At 35.8% G+C, this 20,524-nt stretch overlaps 2 protein-coding genes across 5 annotated transcripts; both read left to right on the forward strand.

Annotated features, from left to right (window-relative positions):
• The first annotated feature begins 2,668 nt into the window (after positions 1-2,668).
• On the forward strand, positions 2,669-8,075 carry LOC117114586 (cytochrome c oxidase assembly protein COX18, mitochondrial-like). 4 transcript variants are annotated; one of them, XM_033258271.1, is made up of 5 exons: positions 2,669-2,798; positions 3,252-3,832; positions 4,561-4,711; positions 5,705-5,937; positions 7,803-8,075. In XM_033258271.1, the coding sequence occupies exons 1-5, from the start codon at positions 2,762-2,764 to the stop codon at positions 7,989-7,991; spliced, it is 1,191 nt and encodes a 396-aa protein (XP_033114162.1). In that variant the 5' UTR covers positions 2,669-2,761; the 3' UTR covers positions 7,992-8,075. The 4 variants fall into 4 exon arrangements, with proteins under 4 accessions (XP_033114162.1, XP_033114164.1, XP_033114165.1 ...); XM_033258273.1 differs by lacking the exon at positions 2,669-2,798 and adding an exon at positions 2,800-2,895; XM_033258274.1 differs by lacking the exon at positions 2,669-2,798 and adding an exon at positions 2,901-2,922.
• Positions 8,076-8,661: 586 nt separating this feature from the next.
• Positions 8,662-17,826, forward strand: LOC117114601 (steroid 17-alpha-hydroxylase/17,20 lyase-like). Its single transcript, XM_033258288.1, has 11 exons — positions 8,662-9,606; positions 11,429-11,571; positions 11,916-12,095; positions 12,966-13,033; positions 13,341-13,411; positions 14,443-14,601; positions 15,032-15,237; positions 16,170-16,301; positions 16,485-16,721; positions 16,902-17,000; positions 17,456-17,826. The coding sequence occupies exons 2-11, from the start codon at positions 11,430-11,432 to the stop codon at positions 17,704-17,706; spliced, it is 1,545 nt and encodes a 514-aa protein (XP_033114179.1). The 5' UTR covers positions 8,662-9,606; position 11,429; the 3' UTR covers positions 17,707-17,826.
• The last annotated feature ends 2,698 nt before the right edge of the window (positions 17,827-20,524 follow it).

Genomic DNA, 20,524 nt, shown 5'->3' on the forward strand with positions numbered 1-20,524 from the left:
TGGGACTTCAAAGGCATCGCGCAAACGTTCTTTACGCGCTGCGGCAACTTTGATCTTGGTTCATTTGCATAGCGCTGCGTGCGCGTAGCTTTGCCGAGTGATCTCCTTCTCAATAATACCTCCATGGTTAACCATTGGTTCTGGTAATTTTGCGCGCACATATTTCACCAATAAGAGAGTAATGCATCAAACGCTGCTGTAAATGGGCGTGGTTGGAGACTGGTTACATTCGATTATCCAGTCGTTCTATAATTGTCACCACCGTGGATCACGCCTTAGCAAATACCTTACAATGTCCGGAATTTAAGTCTACTTCATGGATTGGCTAAATCTATGGCAGCCATCTTGGATGGTACACACACAGAGCTCTGCGTATTTCGAACATCGAATACATTGCGGTTAGCGCACTATATCTCTATGGTCTACTTCTAACATTCTAGCGTGTGACGCACAACGCACATATTCAGTAATTCGCATGTGTGCCAAAGTAACCATAGATACAGGAAGTTGTTGAATAGCCTTGGTTGCAGTTGAATAAAAATAAACAAAGACTGCAATATTTTGAACAAAAAGCGAATACAAAGTACATTTAAATTTGTAATAAAATTTTTACGATAAAATATAATATCAATTTATTTCTTTTACACTTTATATTTAGGTTATGTTTAGCCTAAGCCTAGTCATAAAACAATATTTATTATAATAAATTATATTTATTATGAATTATATTTCATCAAAGTAGGCTCTCTAGACAAATTATTCAAACCTGCAAAAAAAGTTTGAAACATTTTTTTAAGGATGTAGCTCTACTAATTGTTTATAATTTCCACTGCCGTATATTTTTATAATAACAGCAGTTATTTAAACTTACCGGTATTTCTATTATTATTTCTGCGAAGCCAAGCTGGCAGACGGGGGCGGATACAACAGCAGTATTTGCACATGAATGCTTTTACTGATAATAAATTCCTTAATATTTACGAAAAAGGCCCTCAAATTATTTTGAGCAAACCTTAAAACTGCAAGCGAATCGGTAAATCAGGTTGCTGTTACACTACATTGCAAACTGAAAATATTATTTTCATTCGCATAAATATAGGTGATGACAGTCCGAGCTCGATAGGCAGTCTGAAGTTTGCCGCTTGTGTATGCGTATTTTGTCAAGATACCGATTGTTAAAATGACGTCAATTAAACAGAACATTATTACTGTAACGTATTTCATATCCACAATCGCATTGGTAAGGGAGACACTATTTTGAAGAAAATGTAAAGCTTTAGTAAAAGTCCTCAAAAATGTCTCTTGCTTGGTAGGCCTACCCATTTTTTCAAATGTTGGACTATTAGTATTATTCGTTCTGGTTTTTTTTTTTGTTTATGTCCACGCATTTTCCATCTGTAGGGGCCTAATATTTATCCCTATTACAATAATATTTATGTAGATCTAAAGAATGTATAATAAATGTTAATTTGGTAAATTAACTGACTGATTTGTGCACTGTAGTCAATTTTAAAAGTATATAAATATATTTTAAGTAACGGATGACCCATGTAAGAACTTAAGAACCATGTGACGTAACATACAAATACACAGCAGTAGTAAGAAAAAAATGTAAATAGAAAACCAACAAATAATAATAATGATAACTAAAAAATATTGTAAATACTGTATTTGATTTAAATCAGATAATTTTTTCATGCAAGCCTACCTACCGTAGGCCTACCAATGTTAAAAAGGGGCTACAGTGAACATATCTTATGAATATATAATCTCTTGGTCATTATTGTATTGTTATATATACAGAAATAATAATGGTCATTTATATAGCGCCTTTCGATCGATTTAATTTTTATAGATCTCTTAATAAAAGCCATACATATCAATTGATGACCACTTTTTTTTAAGGATGTAGCTCTACTAATTGTTTATAATTTCCACTGCCGTATATTTTTATCATGATGATAATGATAACTAAAAAATATTGTAAATACTGTATTTGATTTAAATCAGATAATTTTTTCATGCAAGCCTACCTACCGTAGGCCTACCAATGTTAAAAAGGGGCTACAGTGAACATATCTTATGAATATATAATCTCTTGGTCATTATTGTATTGTTATATATACAGTAATAATAATGGTCATTTATATAGCGCCTTTCGATCGATTTAATTTTTATAGATCTCTTAATAAAAGCCATACATATCAATTGATGACCACTTTTTTGATCCCGGAGTTTCCATGGTCTTTACCAGCTTTGGTCCCTAATTAATTAGAGATAAAGGATTTTCTTGTAAAATTGTGACAACAGAAGTGATCTTTAATTGGAGGTGGTCTTCAATTAGAGGGGTTTTAGAGGGAGATCTGTTTTAGGACGTATTATCTCAGCATTTGGATGGTGTATTGATGCTGTCATTTTTATTTGGATATTTTCTAACTTTAATAAGTACTGCCGCCATCAATTATACTTCTTTTACCTCTTAAAGTGACACTCTGACAACAACATCTGCTGATAAAATTTCTCTAAAGTTCTGAAGCACTTTTGAGAGGGACACAGTCTCCTGATGAAGTCCACTGTGTGGACGAAAGCTAGAGAATAAATTATATATTGTTAGTCTCAAAAGTGCTGCTGTTATTTACTTTATACTGTTCTATACTGTACAGACTGACGCGGCTATACTTTTTATTCATCTAAAGTTCTGATAATAGGAAATATTTGTCTGCCGCCCTCTATTGTATTTCTCTTCCTCTAATATTCTAAGATGTCTGCGCCCATGGTGAATTTCAGTCTTAGATACGGTGAGTTATTCACTGAACAGTGTTCACACTCTTTTCTGATTTTCCTGATTGCACAGGGGTTATGATTACAAAAAAAATCATTTAATTGCTCTTGACTGTGTGTATCCACCGACGTGAAATAAGTGTACTGAATTATTAGCTAGGTAGTAGAGGCTAGGCCTAAGCTTATTATTATAAGACTAGCCTAGCCTAGGCCAAAAGAGGCCTCAGTCTTGGGCCTAGGTTGGTAGCAGATAGTAGTAGTAGGCCCTGGCTGGGCTAGGCCCCTATTTATTGGAGCACTAATAGGCTAGATAGCCTTAGTACTCTAGGTCTGTTTATTTTTTCTCCTTTTATTTTTTTCCATACATTTTATAACTACTTACTGTTGTTAATCACAAACATAAAAAAACATTTCATAAATTTTTCTGTTTTTTTTAAGGATAATATTATGAGAAATTTTTTTTTTTGTAGAAAGTCACAAGATGATGGTATTGGTAGTGAGAGTGTCATGCAAGCACCTTCTAAGTCTTCGCTGCCTCCACTCAAGCACTTCTATGAGTAAATTTTATTTGTATGATGAAGACATATATCGCAGAAAACTTATCAAAAGAAAGCCCTCTAATCAAATACATAGGAGTATAATTTACCAAAGTGTTAGTCCAATGTGCTACAATAACATCATGAAATGTTCAAGAATGTCTTCAGGAGGGCCAAGTATATATGCTAGAAATTATTCATCTGATGCACCAAGAACTGTCTACGAAAATATTTTAAACTCAGAGCCCGTTCATCTTGCGCAGAGTGTCTTAGAATACGGACACTCAATTACAGGACTGCCATGGTGGGCAAGTATTGTTATGACAACTCTCGCGCTTCGTCTTGTCATGACGTTTCCTCTTTCGGTTTATTCGCAACACATTCGAGCAAAAATTGAAAACTTGCAACCAGAAATTATGCAGAGTGCACGGAGAATTTTCCAGCAGCGGTTTGCTGCTCAGGCAAAACAACAAAAGTGGAATGAAAAAAGAATGAAGGGTGTGATAACTAAATTGGTAAGGTAAAACCCACATTGCTTCTTACCTGGCATTAAATTTTTCTATAATTATTGAATTGTAATTATATATAGAGTGAGATATATATTGCATCTAAATTTTGTCATTGGAATTTAGCCAGAAATTCACAGTGTTGGATTCAAGGGTGGGGGGAGCCGGCCCGGGCACCCCTTACATTTTGCAATGAACAAATGGAGCAAAAAAGGAAATTAAACAAAAAATTGAAGTTTGAGTGTACCTTTTCCAGCCATTTAGAGGTGCCATAATCTTGGGCTTTAACACCTAAACTCCACCATGGTTGGGTCTGATGTGTTACAGACCATCCATCTGTAAAAGTCCCTCAATGGGCCCCCATTATTTCAAATTATTGGATCCACCACTGATTTTCTGAACTACTGTGACTTCTTCAACCAAGAAAACATTATCATTTCCATACAAATTTATGGTAAAACCATGCAGCATATTCATCTTATCATGATCACCATGTTATCATCATCAGCCTCCTTGATTATCAATATAAAACTATCAATAACATTAAATTATTTATGCTTTCATCATTATCACAAAATATTATTGTTGATGATGTTGATAGTATTGTTATAATTACCATTTATACTTAGTTTTAATGATAATATATTACTGTATATTATATTTAGTTTTGGTGGTGATACAATTACGTTTTTCATAAACCTAGCTATAACGATTTAAGTGCACTGTTTTTCTGGCAGATGCAGAGGTCAGCAAAGGAGTTATATATCCGCGATAACTGTCACCCAGCCAAGGGAAGCCTAATGCTGTTGGTTCAAATACCGCTTTGGATATGCGTCTCATTATCCCTGAGGAACATGACAGGTGCTATTGCATCCAACTTCTTTATAGGTATGTGCAAGATGTGTGTAAATCCTAGTCCAGGCTAGCTATCAGACAAACCTAAATATGGTCATGATGACATCACATCATAACCATAATAGGCACATCTTGACTACCATATATACTTGTTTATAAAGCGACTTCCGAGTTTGCGAAGGTTTTTGGAAAATTTTTTTGTATGTTGGGCATATAAGAAGACATCCCCCCCCCCCCCCGTTCCACATTTGGAATTCATACTTTCTGCTGCTTTACATATTCTTCATACTGGCTAAAAACGGAGCCAAATGCAAAGCTAATCTTCCAAATAATACCATTTTATGAGATTTTAAATGTTCATCAAATGCTTATTTGCCTGTATTTTAAATTGCATTCATTCATAGGATTTTATTAGCTTTCTAGCAGTAGTGAATTCTCGTGTTGCAGACGATCGCGCAAAGGACAAACATGATTTTAAAAATCTAAAATTTGTGTGTCATGCTTTTAAGGCAACCCCCTGTTTTTTTTTAATTGTAATTTGCTATTTTAAGCCTTGTTTTATGAGCGAGTATGTACAGTATATATGGGTATACAACAGATTTTTGTCAAAGAAAATTTGATAATCTGGACACCTTTATTCAAAGTTTACACAAATTATTTATAATTAGTGTAATTCTTAATATTATTACAGTGTGTTTTAAATATTACTTTATATATTCCCAAAAAGATTTTATTGTTAAATGCTTTAAAGTTACATAATTATGAAATATACATATCTTATTTTTGGAGATTTCAAGGCAACGGTCAGCGTAATAAAAATAATAAAAAAATTTTGTTTTTTTCTGAAATTTCCATTTATTTGTGGAGGCAGGTGCGCCATTGGCCAAAAATTAATTATTTTTTAAAAATCATCATTATTGATGTGGTGGCAGGTTTGTTAAACAAGGAACAAAAAAAGTTTCACCTTAACAGCAGATGAGAATTCTTTAATTAGTAATTGATTATTGTTATATAACTTTACATCAGATCCAGCATACCTTGTACCTGCGTTATCAGATGGTGGCACTTTATGGTTTAGCAATCTCGTTCTACCGGATCCATTCTGTGTTTTACCTGTGGCAGTTGGCATTCTAAATTTGATGAATGTTGAGATACACACACTAACTGGTCGAAAAGCAACACGTTTCCAAGGATACATCACAAATCTATTTCGCGGGCTCTCTATTTTGATGATACCTATTGCAGCTTATTTGCCATCGGTAAGTTTATATTTATCTACTATGTTTACTTTTTATTTCTTTTTACACAGTAACAAAATGATATAGTAGTCCATCCAGCAATGCACGCTTATTATTTAGTATCCACTGATAGTCTCTAAACTTGTTTCTCGCGGAAGTATCAAAGTGGTGAGTTTTGGGGGATGTGAGAAAGATTCTGAACTTCTTGCTTAGGTTAAACCGATTTCTGTGATATGTTAAATGGAAAGCGTTGTAACCGCCAAGTCCAACTCTGTAGTGTTAGGATTAAACCTTTTTTTAGATTTATCTGCATCAATTCAAACATCTAATGGCCCTGTTACACCTTGACTTTTTGCTATTTTGCAGCAAGCCCTATGTTATAATGCACTCTTTATATCTGAGCAATATTTTGTATATTCTAGATCATCAAAATGACTTCTTGCTTAGGTTAAACCGGTTTCTGTGATATGTTAAAAAGCAAGCATCATAATCGCCAAGCTCAACTCTGTAGTGTTAGGATTAAACCTTTTTTAGATTTATCTGCATCAATTCAAACATCAAATGGTCCTGTTTAGTATACCGACGTATCAAAATTTCTCCTAAAACACTGGCATAAGCTAAACTGTCGATGTTTTTTTTAAAATTTCGGGTGCATACATAGCGTATTCATAACGTATTGGATGTACAGTATATAACTTATCAGTAACTTATGTAGAATGTTTTGATAACTGATATAAAACTTGTACCAACAAAAGGATAGTGTGTTGCCAGCGTTCACACCTTATACCCAACAACAGTCTGCCTTATGCACAGCAAGCGGTAGCGTATCACCAATGATCATGCGACATAGCCTATAAAAAGACTGCCGCTCGTCAATTCAAATCATAACTGCACTAGACATCGCAGCATCAGCATCACCGTATTGACATCATCTCATTTTGATATACCTATTCCCCTAAACGCTGCCAATACGCCATTATACGGTAACTGTAAGTTAGAAACACATTCAGTAAGTGCTGTGGTCGTCTGGAACACATCAAATACGTCTACGTACATTAGTATATGTTGGCGATAAGTTTGCTTTAAGTTGCTGTACAGTACATATAAATTCAAAGCACTTTACTCCTAGGTTAGAAATAAGTTTTGGGTATGCTAGAAAATATGTCAACGTATGGTATATCGGCTTTTGTGTAACTTACAAGTAACGTGACTTACCTTACCTACAACTTATGGCCCGCGTATGTGGAACATATGAGCCATATGCTGGCATACGTCCAAAAGTTTTGTGCATGCACAAAACTTTTCGACGTACTTGCCGTACTAGGACGTATACCAGCGTGCTTCAGTGTGCTCTTAACTTATACAAAACTTACCAATAACTTATTTGATGTACGCCAGCATGTTGGCCAATTTTTTTCATACGTCGGCATGTTCTGGCTAAATCGTTGAGGTGTGACAGGGCCATAAGGAATTGATTGTGGCAGGCAGTGGGGCCTAGAACCATAATACTGGTTTTGAGCGGTAGGCTCATCTTTTGTTCTGGTAATGGAAAAAGTCTTGGATGAGGACTATAAACCGTAGGCCCAGTGTGTATATTGGCTTGTGTGCACTATAAGGAATCCAGTACTACATTCGTGACAAGTAGAGGGATAACCCGGTGTACTAGTAAAGACAGCCCCAGTGGCGGCCAAGAAGATTTGCTGGTTACCGAGGTAGCACAGACACGAATGGACTCTTTAGGGAGCAAAGAAAATCTCTAGTATCAACATCAAGCGCTGTCTTGTTCGGTTGATACCGGCGCTATACAAATCTACACTACTATTATTATTATTATTATTATTATTATTATTATTATTATTTATTTGTATACTTTTGATGTTTTATAGGCTATATCCCTCTACTGGATGACATCTGCCAGCTATAGTCTCGGTCAGAATCTTTTCCTTAAGCTGCCATCTGTTCGTCGTGTCGTGCGCATCCCTTCGTCTGGCTCCGATAGTGACACGCCAATCCAAGACATGAAAAGACATCTTAAGCAAAAGTACTTTAAAAAAAAAACAACAGCAAGAACATAAACAGCAACCAGAATAAAATTTATAATACATTAATGGTAACATTATTTAAAATAATTTTATAATAAAATGAAATAATTAAACTTTCGGTACACTGTGTTTAAGAATGTGTTCTCTGATAAAACCACTGGTTGACCTTACTGACATTTTGGAGAAATTTCTCTGGAGAGTGTGAAGAGAACGACTTCTGTTGGCCTTGAATAGAGACAGGGGCAGATCCATTAACTGGGGGTGGGGGTGGCGGCACAAAATTTTCAGAATAGTAAGTGAGTAACGCGTATTCCAATACTTAATATTGACGCATTGAAAAATTAAATTTTAGAAGCAAAATGGAGGGGTACATGCTTGCCCCCCTTTACTGGATCTGCACCTGAGAGAATTGTAATATACCATATAGCAAAAGTATCATTTTGAATTTTTGCTATTTTGCGGCATGCCATATATTATAATGCATTTTCTATTTTTGAGCAATATTTTGTAAATTCTAGATCACCAAAATCGACTAAATAAAACATGAAAAGCCTTTATTCTGGAGCCTTGTCCACACTATAGTATTACATTTTCTTTGAAATATTTGCCTATCTATATATAGTGATGATGTGCCTATATTTTAATTATGGCCATGATGTGATGTCATCACGACCATATTTAGGCATGTCACATTCAGTGCCATAGCCAGGATTTTGGAAACAGTGCGGGACAGCAAAGTGGACCTAATTTACATGTAAATTCAAATAATGTGGACCAATTTTCTCTTGAAATGAACCCCATTTTACGCATAAATATGAGAACTCCCAATTGTCCCAATAGCTGGCTACGGCATTGGTCACATGTTCAAAAGCTTTGGCCACACTATCAAGCTTTCTTGATTGCCCATAGTCAAAATCATAGTCATAGTTAAAATTTGATAGCCTAGACAGGGCTTTTGCTATGAACTAAACTCTTCATGAATATATTTGTTATATGTAAATTCAAGGGTGCGGTGCAGTCAATATTGAGCAAAATATATCAAATATTTTTCATTTGTTTATCAAAATTAATATTCTATGTTCTAAGCTGATATCGTACAGTTGTTGCACAAAAGCCTGGACCAGGAGGAAAACGTATTACTGTATTAATGCCAAAGGAAATTTACAATTGGGGCCTGAGATTTTTCTGGGGAGGGGAATTACTTACACCTATCGGTTAATATAAAAATAACAAAGTTTAAGATTGGTCCAGGCTTTTGTGTCATCACATGTCACTTATTATTCTTGATAAACAACATTTTGGGTCATTATGACTGTATATAATTCAATTAATTTCATACGAACGAGTCGGCGCATTTGTAGGCATATATCTTCAAAACGCAACAATAACACAGCATAAACATTCTTTGTAACTTCTACGTGGATTCACATACTGAATAGTCATTTAAATTATGCGCTGTACAATGGTACAGCCATTACAATTACGATAAGCAAATATTGATTAACGGGTCATAAATCAATCGGCCAAAAGTTTGTCAACGGCAGGTGACTGAGCAAAACTGGTCTGTATCGCCTGCAATATTGTTCGTAGTGAGTGATTGATTTTGCTATTAGAGGCTTGTAAAGGATTGCTACTGCATTTCAAGAGGGTAAGATGGCCGATTAAGATTTCGTAATGACGAAGTTAGGCCTATCATTTTGCATTTGTGTGCACATTTTAGCGACATGACATTAATTGTCCTAATATACTAAAGGAGTGTAACATTGATTTAGGTATCTAGGCCTACTTATCCGCTCTCAAATTATTGTACAGCATGTTTTTTGTATTATTTTAGTATGCATCCTGAGTAAATTTTCTGTAGAAACGAAACAATAGTCCTACTGGGTTTGGTCTACAGGAGTTCGTGCTTCAGGTAACAGATCATTCCATCAATAGAAGAAAGCGTACTGCACCCTGTCATTAGCCATAGTAGCCTAGTTCAAAATGCATCTCCGGCAATATAACATTGATTAAATTCAGGGGCGGATCCAGAGATGTCCAAAAAGGGGGGTTGGGGGGTGCGAAATTTGGGCCGATCGAGACAACAATGTCCTAAGGAGTCTGGGGGCATGCCCCGTGAAATTTTTGTGTTCTAGACGCCCAAAAATAACATTTGAGGCGTTCTGGGCTACCTTTTTTTTCTTTTTCTTTTTTTTAAGTTAACCTCCTAAAAAGGGGAGGAGGAAGGGGCCGGGGCCAGGTCCCTCCTAAATCTGCCCCTGAAATTATTATTCTTATTAATGTAATGAATTGTAGGCCTACCCGAAAGTTATATGATAATGGTTATATCTCGTTATTGCATTTTACGTGTTTCTATTAAATATCGGGCACTGACGTCAGAGGTCAAAGTGCCAAGGCTATCACATTTCATAATTTGATATTTTCCTGAGGGATCACTTTACAACTTAATTACACACGCAATATGACAAGAGGTCAGAGGTTACGTGTCGGGTTGATAAGTAACAGACCAGCTTCTAATCTTGTGATTGATGTGAGAATTTTAAAATAAATAACATAGGCCTATTTATATTGTACAATTCACAGGTTAGGCCTAATAGATAACTTTTGTCCGATATAAAGGATTGTATTAGTGACTACATGTTGTATATCGCTCTATGGTTTTATTTAATTCCTCTGCAAATACACCGTACACCGTGCTGTTTTCATCACCTACATAGTTACCAACCGTTTTGAATCGTGCAGGACGGTCCCGCATTTTAAAGTGATTTTGGATGAAACACGCATTTTTCAGAAACATACTGTATGCGTGATTATTATTATTATTATTATTATTATTATTATTATTATTATTATTATTATTATTATTATTGTTATTATTATTATTATTATTATTTATCATAAATTTGTCCCGCATTTAGTCTAGGCCTATGCGTGATAACGAATTATCACGAATTCAGGGGAAAATCTATTTAAAATTAGAAGAAATTGGTTTTATTAAAAATATGGAAACGGTGACGGGCTTTCGTTATCGTCTTTCCAGAATCATTGCCAAGAAGGTCTCTTTTTTCCATCAAAGACAACTTGAATCGGAAGCGCGCATTCATTTTCACAAATTTTTATTTATGTGACTGAACTCCCAGACCAACACCGTATATATATATATATATATGTGTGTATATATGTATATACTGTATGTATATATGTACAGTATGTATATATAGAGTATATATGTAGATATATATGTATATATATATATATATATATATGTATATATATATGTATATATGTATATATACCGTATGTATATATACCGTATGTATATATACCGTATATATATATATATATGTATATATATAAACATTTTGTATTTGTATTATAAACAATATAATGTGGTTTGTTTTCTAAACATCTTGCTTATCTAAATCTGAACACAGCTCTAGCGATGACTGGTTTATACGTTTTACTTTCAGAATGATGGAGTTCATTTCAAATACGTTGGCTATATTTGTGGTAACCGTCGTCTTGCTCATAACATGGATATACATGAACATACGGCGGCCACCTGGAATGCCACCTGGCCCTACGCCCTACCCAATCATTGGAAATATGCCAAGTATTATATTATTTTGCTTACTAATTAGATTTGATAAGACCAGTACGTTTAATATAGGTCTAGTCTGCATTTATTTGCTTTTATTGCTATTAGGAATATTTTTATTAACTTATAATATTATTATTGACATCATTGTTTTCGTTGTTATGCTACTATTAGGTGTATTCTATTGTCACTGTGATTGTTCTTATCGTCATAATCTTCATCATGATTATTATCATCATCATGTTATAATTACTGCTATTTTCTTTATTTCTTAATATGTAGTCCTACTATAATAATTTATAATCTGATTATTATAATATGAATTTACAACAACCAACTTTCTACCAAATTATTTACAGTGTTAATGGGGAATTTACCGCCACAAATACTACTAATGGATTCAACGAAAAAGTATGGACCTCTTATTTCTGTAAAGTTCGGGTCGTTCTGGTCTGTCGTCATTAATAGTTACGAGCTGGTTCAGGAGGCATTGTTGATGAAGCCTGACGATTTTAGTGGACGGCCCCATATGTATTTAAGTAAGTTCAGTGGCGTAACAAGCGCTGGAGGGGTAGACTGCCCCCTGACGGTTTTTACCGGGCTGACCAAGCCGTCGTACCGGGCTGGGTAATAAGAGAACAGAAAGAGGGGAGAGGGAGGGAAAGAGAAAGAAGGGGAAAAAGAAAGCAGAAAGGAAAAAGGGAAGAGAAAAATAAAGACAAGAATAAAAGGGAAGATATAACGACCAGACTCACAACACCCTGCAACCCCTTCTCCACTTCAAAAAGTGTCCAATACTCCTTTGATCTAAGCCGCCAGATATTCTCTGGCGTAACCATCGGAAGACAAGTGGAAAATATCCATCTGTGGAAAATCCTTCCCACCATTTGATGATGCCCTTCTCACCCCCTGAAAGTGCCTAAAAATCTTAAATTTCTTGTTAGGGTAGACCAATTTCCTCTAAAAGTTGCACATTTTAAAAAGTTTTGATCAATTCCGACGACATTAGGATGTCATTTTTTCCCCTTTTTTTTATGGGTTAGTCTTTTAAGTTATGTGATTTAAACACATAATAGTCCAAAACTCAAGAAAGAAAATTTAAGATAGATCGTTTCACCTAAAATGCCTCAATGTGTAATGTGTATGGCCTATATTATAAATAAGATAAGCCCCGTGTCTTATTGTTTTCTATATGGGGGTTGCGGGTGGGTATGATAAATTACTAACCGGGAAAATTATTACCTTTTCCCCCTCCCCGATCCAAGACCCCTGTTACGCGCCTGAGTAAGTTACCTATATGTCTACAACTGAGGTATATGACAAACGGTTTGGTTCTTCAACCTCGAGTTTCATGTCCTTGCTGTGCATTTTACATGAGACAACTATACAGCTTGTATAAATTGTTTCAGATTTTACTTGTATTGTGTCCTTTGCACTTTATCTGCGTTACTTCTCCACAAAAGAGTATAAAATGGCAGTAAACTCTTACGCATGTGGAACCAATGACTAGAGAAATACAAAACGCCGCATTGTAACCTAATGCAAAGGCGCTAAATACCATACAATTAAAATAACTAAACATGTTTCTCAACTTAAGACATCACAACAGAAGAACTGTTAATATATCAATGAACCATGTTCAAACTTATAATTCCTTAATACAAATAATATTCAGTCACCAGAGCATTCCATCAGTAATAATGAATGGTTTACGTATAATCTAAACAGTCGTGCAAGAATTTTGAATTTGGTTTTGTTACTTGCTATAATACCAATACGGCCAGAAAGATATCGCTTTTAGTCAACCAACTCCGACGTGGAAGTTACATCGGAAGCTTGCACACACAGCCATACGGTTAGTAGTGTGAAGGATAATAAACTATAAATATGCCTATTATATTGTCATGATGACATCACATCACGACCATATATAGGCACATAATGACTATATATGGGTACATAATGACTATGGGCACATCATGACTACGGGCACATCATGACTACGGTATATATGGGCACATGACATGATATATGGGCATACCACAGTCCTTTTTTGTGATTGTGTGAACAGAGCTAAATATTCACACTATTCCGTAAATGCTCGAATGAGCGCCGCTCTCGAATACCAAACCTGATTTTTTTTATTCGCTAAACGCCGCGGTGCTTAATCGAGAGTATTATATTAATGAAACACTTTGAGAAACTGGATTTTAAATACAATGTATAACAGTGTTAAAATGAATATATAACACCTTGAAGACACAAGCATTTCTTTATTAACGTTTATTTACGATGACTAGGACCTATGATAGGCCTACCGAACTACGGGAAGACGTGAGATAGGTAACATGGGAACGGGCATGGAATTTGCCATGCCATGCCATTTCTTTTTTATATAGCTCCGCTCTCGAATAAGTTCCTCACTGGAGACTCCAAAAATTGTATAAGCGCCGCGGTGCTTATTTGAGTATTACGGTATTTACAGGAGGAAGAATATGTATAACAATATGTATTTAAAAATCTCCCGAGTTTGTCAAGCATGATTTTTGTATCTAAGAAAATCATTTGTATAACATATCAAACTCTTATTCTCTCCGGAGCCTGGCTTTAAAAGTAATTTTTCTCAGAAATAAAGGGATTATAAGTTTGAGTCTAGAGAATACGCCCTCCTTGGTCTACAGAATCTGCCATTCTTTAACTGATTTGAATCAACTCAAAAGTAAGATTGACTGTTGAATACTCGTTGTGTGCACTTTCATTATGCAAGTTTTTATGGCAGAACTAACGTAAATCGGAATCAATGGCAGCGAAAATAATAATCTTTCATTTACTTTAAAAAAAAAACCAAAACCAAAAAACAATGGCGTCATTTTGTTTTCATCCTAGAAAATTTGCAACTGGTGTGTACTTGGAAAATCTCATTGATGACGTTAGACCACGTCTATCCGACGTTATGCAATCTAAGGCCAGTGCACCGTTTGATCCTAAGGAAATTATAACTCTCGCCGTTTATAATGTAATCGCTTCTATGTGCTTTGGACGCAAGTATGTTACATTTTTTTGTCATTGTGAAAGTGCACATGAAATAATAAATGCTGACTCTTCTGTAAGTGTATAAGAGACAGCATACATACACAATGAATAATATACATATATACATACATAATGAATAATGGAAATTAAGATTTTTTTTTTAAATAATGTAAAAAAATATGAATTTGATTATTCGATAACATCAAGACTCACGACTTAATTATAATGTTTGTGATAACAGTGATAATGATGATGATGATGATTGTGATGATTGTGATTGTCTGATCACAATCATCCACGTCCTAATGATTGATTAGCTTCTTCATTCTCTAGATTATAATACTTCCCCACTCGACTCCCCATTGCATTTACACTCTATACAAATATATAGGTCTGATATTTGTTGTTTCACAAAGCAAACATAATTTTTTTTTATGTGAAGGTACGAATTCAACGATCCTGAACTGCTACGCCTTATTGACTTGTCGAAAGAAGTCAATGAAGATCTTGGAAATGGAACTGCAGCCGATTTTATCCCTTGGTTTCGATTTTTTCCAAATCCGACAATCAAAAGGGTTAAAGCTACAATGTCGGAATTCCTTGATATCATCAGTAGGGAAGTTAAAACTCATTTGAGCTGTGAAGAAGGCAAGTGCCATTCGTATTGTAGTACGTAAAGGTATAATAATTGCCATACCGGTACTTTTTCACATGGCTTTAATTTTGTTTTTACTAATGACTAAAGGCTATGTTCTCACACGGCAGCTAACGGTTAACAAGATCCGGATCCTGCTTACCGTTAGCTGCCGTGCGTCCATACCAGAAAATTCCGATCCGGATACGTGTGATTGGTTGATGATAGAAACTGGCTCAACCTGCTAATCGGTAGCACTTGCTAACCGTTAGCGTATCCATATACCGCTAACGGTTAGCGCTAACCAATCGGGCGTTCCCACACAGGTGCTAACGCTAACGGTTAGCTCCCAATCTGGATACTAGGGCTCTTGTGAGAACCAGGCAAAAATGTACTGTGTTGTATTGCGGCAGCTACGTTCTGAAAGTGTTGATTGGATACTTTTTATATGTTATTATCACTGATCTGTCTTTAAATGGCTGAATTGTTCATTGGCTGGTTTTAGTGAAGCTGCCGGTGCCATGTTAGGGAGCCCAAATGTCACGAATACGTCAATACAAAGCACAAATTTAGAACCACTAACAAACCGACGTTCTCCAACGTTTTTAAAAACTACAGAAAAAAAAATCAAGAAAAAGAAAAAAAAAAGAAAAAAAAATTAAATTAATAAGTACTGTAAAAATGTTTTTAACGATAATAATAAAAATGTTATTAAAAGCCTGAATAGACTGGTACATCACTTGGGCTCTTGCATGATGGGGGTCACCTTTTCCTGTAAAATGATTGGCCAATGAGCAATCTAGTCATGATAGATATTAGTGGATATTATCAATATTTCGTATGACGTTTAAAGCAAAAAAAATAAATAAATAAATATATAAACAACAAAATATAGGCCTACTGTTGATGTGATTACTATAATACTACTGCTTCTGTATACCAATAGATCGTCCTGCCAATGACCTTATTGACCTTCTGCTGCAAGCTCAGAAAGAAGCAAAATCCGAGGAAAGCATTGACGCCAACTGCACCCTAACTGACGTTCATATTAAACAAATAGTTTCTGATCTCTTCGGTGGTAAGTCTATTTTTATTCAGTTAATAATATAGAATACACTAAATTCCACCCTTTAGATTTATTATGTCTACGGGTTGGAACTGTGTGTTAAGCTATGGAAAATCTCAGCTTTATGCAGAAATATTTTAATCTCTGCTTTAACTGACTACTTTTATGAAGAAATATCTAATCTTTCTTTAACAGCTGGTACAGATACAACAACAGTTACTTTACTGTGGGGTATTGGTTGTTTGGTAGACAACCCCGAGATACAGGAGAAAATTAAAACGGAAATTGATGAAGTTATTGGAGACAGAACTCCGAGACTAAGTGACCGTGGAAAGTTGCCGTACACGGAGGCTACCATCATGGAGACAATGCGATTCGGAACAGTTTTACCGCTTGGTGTTCCTCATAGAGCAGTGACAGATTCTTCAATTGGTTAGAAGATAATTTTTTACGTTTTATTTTATGAATTCTTTCCTACTGTCAGTTCATTTCCCATACAGGCTTTTGCACATTTATAAGAGAGTGTTAATTTTAACGTGTAATATGTTATTTTTTACAATTATTTTTTACAATTATTTTATACAATTATTTTAATTTGTATTTACAATATAGGTTCATGCAGGATACCTGAAGACACATGGGTGTTTATAAACCACTGGGCTCTTCATAATGACCCGAAATACTGGGATGCACCGGAGGAGTTTCGACCAGGTGAGGCCAACTCACTCAAGAGGGAGCTTAGGATTGCATGACGATAATAAGGACTAGGATTAATATAACGTCAAATAAAGTCATCTGCACATGCGACAACGTTGAGATTTCGATGTCTTAATACCCAGTTTTTCCCCCTCTAGGCCTAGATGTTGTGAAGAGTACGCGAAGGTTGTGGAAAAGTGAATGCGTTCTATTTTCACGTCGTCGCTCAAATCGAAAACTCACAATGTTAACTTTATTTGTTAAGTTCACAAACAAAAGCTTGTGAAACGATACCATTGTTCCACAAGCTTTTTCACAAGTGCGGCCCTTACACCTCTGCTCTGTTTTGTTGTATTGCAGGGAACATGTCCATCCATATAATAACATTAAGATAGTCCTAAAGGCAAGTCTTATCTTAAATATTAATGATTTTCGAAAGCACTGATTTATTCTTTGTATTCCTTCTGCAGAACGATTTTTGGATTCTTCACATTCTATTAAGCAACGATTACCAAGCTTCCTGCCGTTCTCCACTGGTCGAAGAGTGTGCGTTGGAGAAGCCCTGGCTAAAGCTGAAGTCTTTCTCATTTTTGTGTGGCTAATTCAGAATTACAAATTTGCTAAGCCCCCGGGTGTAGAGGGTCCTTTAACGGTCTGTGGCAACCCACAAGGCCTCAACTTTCCGAAACCTTACCAAGTTACTGCAGCTTTAAGGGAATAGGGTACCTTATAATACTGTTTTAAATGTATAATAGACTTATGTTTAAATATTAGTGTTTTACTATAATTTTACTCAACCAACCAGGAGACATCCCAGCTATAATAAAAGCCAATGAATAATCAAAGGACTCATTTTGCGCAAATGTTTTGCGCACCATTATTTATTTGCAGTAGGTGTGACCACGGAGGCATAAAGACGTGACTGTAATACCACGGAGGAATAAGTTTCATGGATACAGTAACACACTCCTGTAGAATATGAATTTTGTATGTTTGAAAAATGAAAAGTAAAACAACAAAAACAGGAATATTGAGAGCCTAAAATCGGAACAATGAGCCTCCATGTGCAAAAACTGTACTGGTTCTTTGCCAATCAGCCTTCAGTCTGAACAGGGTTGGCGCCCTGGTCCCCATCGCTCCCCTCCTCTGCCTTCCGGTCGGGGAGAACAATTCGTCAGGGACAAAAAAAGAAATATGCATATATATATAATAATAATAATAATTTTGGCTTATATAGCGCATTATGCTAAAGCCTCAATGCGCTTAACAGTAAAAATAAAATTCGGGAAAAAAAATTAAGAAAAATACAAGCTAAAAAGGTGAGTTGCCTTAAAATCATCAATGGAAGTTGCCTGTCGGATTGTAATAGGCAGAGCATTCCAAAGAAAGACAGAAGCCCAAGAAAAAGAACGACTATCATAATGCTTTGTCGACGGGCGAGTGGAATGAGCAAGTAGAGATTCTGAACTAGATCTCAGAGACCTCTTAGGAATGTAAGGATGAATGAGTTGTGAAATAAACATTGGCGAGGAATTATGAAGTGCTTTGAAAACAAATAATAAAATCTTGTAAGTAATTCTCTGTGTTACAGGAAGCCAATGAAGGTGCAATTGGAAGCCAATGAAGGTGCAATAAAGCAATGAGTTACAACAATCCAGCCTTGATGTTACAAAAGCATGAACGAGAATCTCAGTTGATCTAGGATCAAGGTACTTCCGGATACTCCAAATTCTACGAATTGACTGAAGCCCGGCATTACAGATGTTGTGTACCTGATTAGACATACTAAGGGAAGAGTCCATAACAACTCCAAGATTTCTACAGGACAGCGAAGGCTCAATGAATGCATCCCCTATTTTGATAGAAGGAGTCCAGCGAGCAGGCTTAAAACATGATGAAAAATGAATGAGTTCAGTTTTTGCATCATTCATTATAAGGTTGTTGGACTGACACCAAGATCGAACTTTGGCTAGATATAACTAGAGCTTGATCAACTAGTAGCCGAACATTTCAATTTAGCTGGTCATTCAATTTCAAATTTGAGAGTGATTGCTATTGACCATAATGCCAATAGGAGCGACAAAACTCAAAACAAAAATAAAGAGAATCACTGGAAACTTTTACTTAAAACCACCACACCAAAGATCGAACTTTGGCTATGCACAATTCTAGTCTACTGACAGCAGAATCGCGCTGATCTGGATGGAAAATAACATAGAGCTGCGTATCATCAGCATATGCCATACACTTCACATCATGTGAAGCAATAATGTCAAGCAGCGGAGCTGTAAATAGAATAAATAAAATTGGCCCAACAACCGAGCCTTGGGGGACACCAAATGTAAGTAAAGTGGGATTTGACATAACATCCTTGATAGCAACAGACTGAGACCTATTATCTAGATATGATGCAAACCATTGGTGGGCGATACAAGAGATACCATAGCGCGAGGATAGACGGTTTAGTAACTGCTTATGATTGATGGTATCGAAAGCAGCACTAAAATCCAAAAGACCATTAAAACCTCATTATGGTTATCAAGTGCAATCTGAATATCGTTCTGGACATAAAGAAGAGCAGATTCCACACTATGATTTGGTCGATAGGCCGATTGTCTAGAAGCGAATAAACCATTGCTGTTAAGATAAGATTGCAGCTGATTGGATGCCACCCTTTCGATGACCTTCCCAAGGAATGGAAGATTGGAAATAGGTCGAAAATTTGAAAGTTCTTCAGCATTCAATGATGGCTTTTTCAACAAGGGAGTAATGCAGGCATGCTTAAGCGAAGATGGAAATAAACCTGAGCTCAAGGAAGTGTTCACAACTGCAGTTATAATTGGTATGAGAGCAGGAAAGCAAGCCTTGAACAATTTCAATGGAAGTGGGTCAAGAGAACATGAGGTAATTGAAGATGACATTATAACCTCCAAAACTTCCTCTTCAGAGACAGCAACAAAATGAGAAAAGTCACTTGTGCAAGACTCGAACGCAGGTGTTAAAGTTTGAGGAGAGTTATATAACAGTGTGCTGCAATATTTTTCAATTTTTGACTTTAAAAAAATCAGAAAACTTGTTAGCAAGTACTTTGGGATCATCATATGAAGGAAGAGAGTTTGAGGTGCTAACTGATGTTAATTGGTCAACAACACGAAATAGCTTGCGTTGATCACACCCCAAAATTTTATTTTTGTAGAAATGGGCTTTAGCTTTGCAAAGATGTTCGTTGTATTTGGTATATATGCATACATACATATATATACATACATACATATATATATATATATACATACATACATATATATATACACGGTGGTTATCATTTAAACATAACTGACAGGTCACTTGAAAAGGTCCATCAACTCACGCAGAAAGACACTCTACAGCCGAATCACAACGCCAACAATATTGAACGTATCCCATTGGTACTAACCTATCATCCAATTAGTAAGAAAGTGGCGAAAATTGCTAGAGACAATTTCAGTATCCTCACAGAAGACAGATCTAACACCAAGGACATTTTTCTAGCTCCTCCTATG

This window comes from Anneissia japonica, unplaced genomic scaffold (genome assembly GCF_011630105.1).
Source record: "Anneissia japonica isolate Jap-2015-1 unplaced genomic scaffold, ASM1163010v1 scaffold287836_len1076198_cov165, whole genome shotgun sequence".
Lineage (NCBI taxonomy): Eukaryota > Metazoa > Echinodermata > Crinoidea > Comatulida > Comatulidae > Anneissia > Anneissia japonica.

What these genes read in the sequence shown, in the direction of transcription:
- LOC117114586 (XM_033258271.1), top strand. Translation starts at nt 2,762, where the DNA reads ATGTCTGCGCCCATGGTGAATTTCAGTCTTAGATACG. An exon ending in TGCATCCAACTTCTTTATAG is followed by an intron (nt 4,712 to 5,704) that starts GTATGTGCAAGA and finishes ACTTTACATCAG; the next exon opens with ATCCAGCATACCTTGTACCT. An exon ending in TTGCAGCTTATTTGCCATCG is followed by an intron (nt 5,938 to 7,802) that starts GTAAGTTTATAT and finishes GATGTTTTATAG; the next exon opens with GCTATATCCCTCTACTGGAT.
- LOC117114601 (XM_033258288.1), top strand. Translation starts at nt 11,430, where the DNA reads ATGATGGAGTTCATTTCAAATACGTTGGCTATATTTGTGGTAACCGTC. An exon ending in AGTTTCTGATCTCTTCGGTG is followed by an intron (nt 16,302 to 16,484) that starts GTAAGTCTATTT and finishes TTTCTTTAACAG; the next exon opens with CTGGTACAGATACAACAACA. An exon ending in AGTGACAGATTCTTCAATTG is followed by an intron (nt 16,722 to 16,901) that starts GTTAGAAGATAA and finishes TTTACAATATAG; the next exon opens with GTTCATGCAGGATACCTGAA.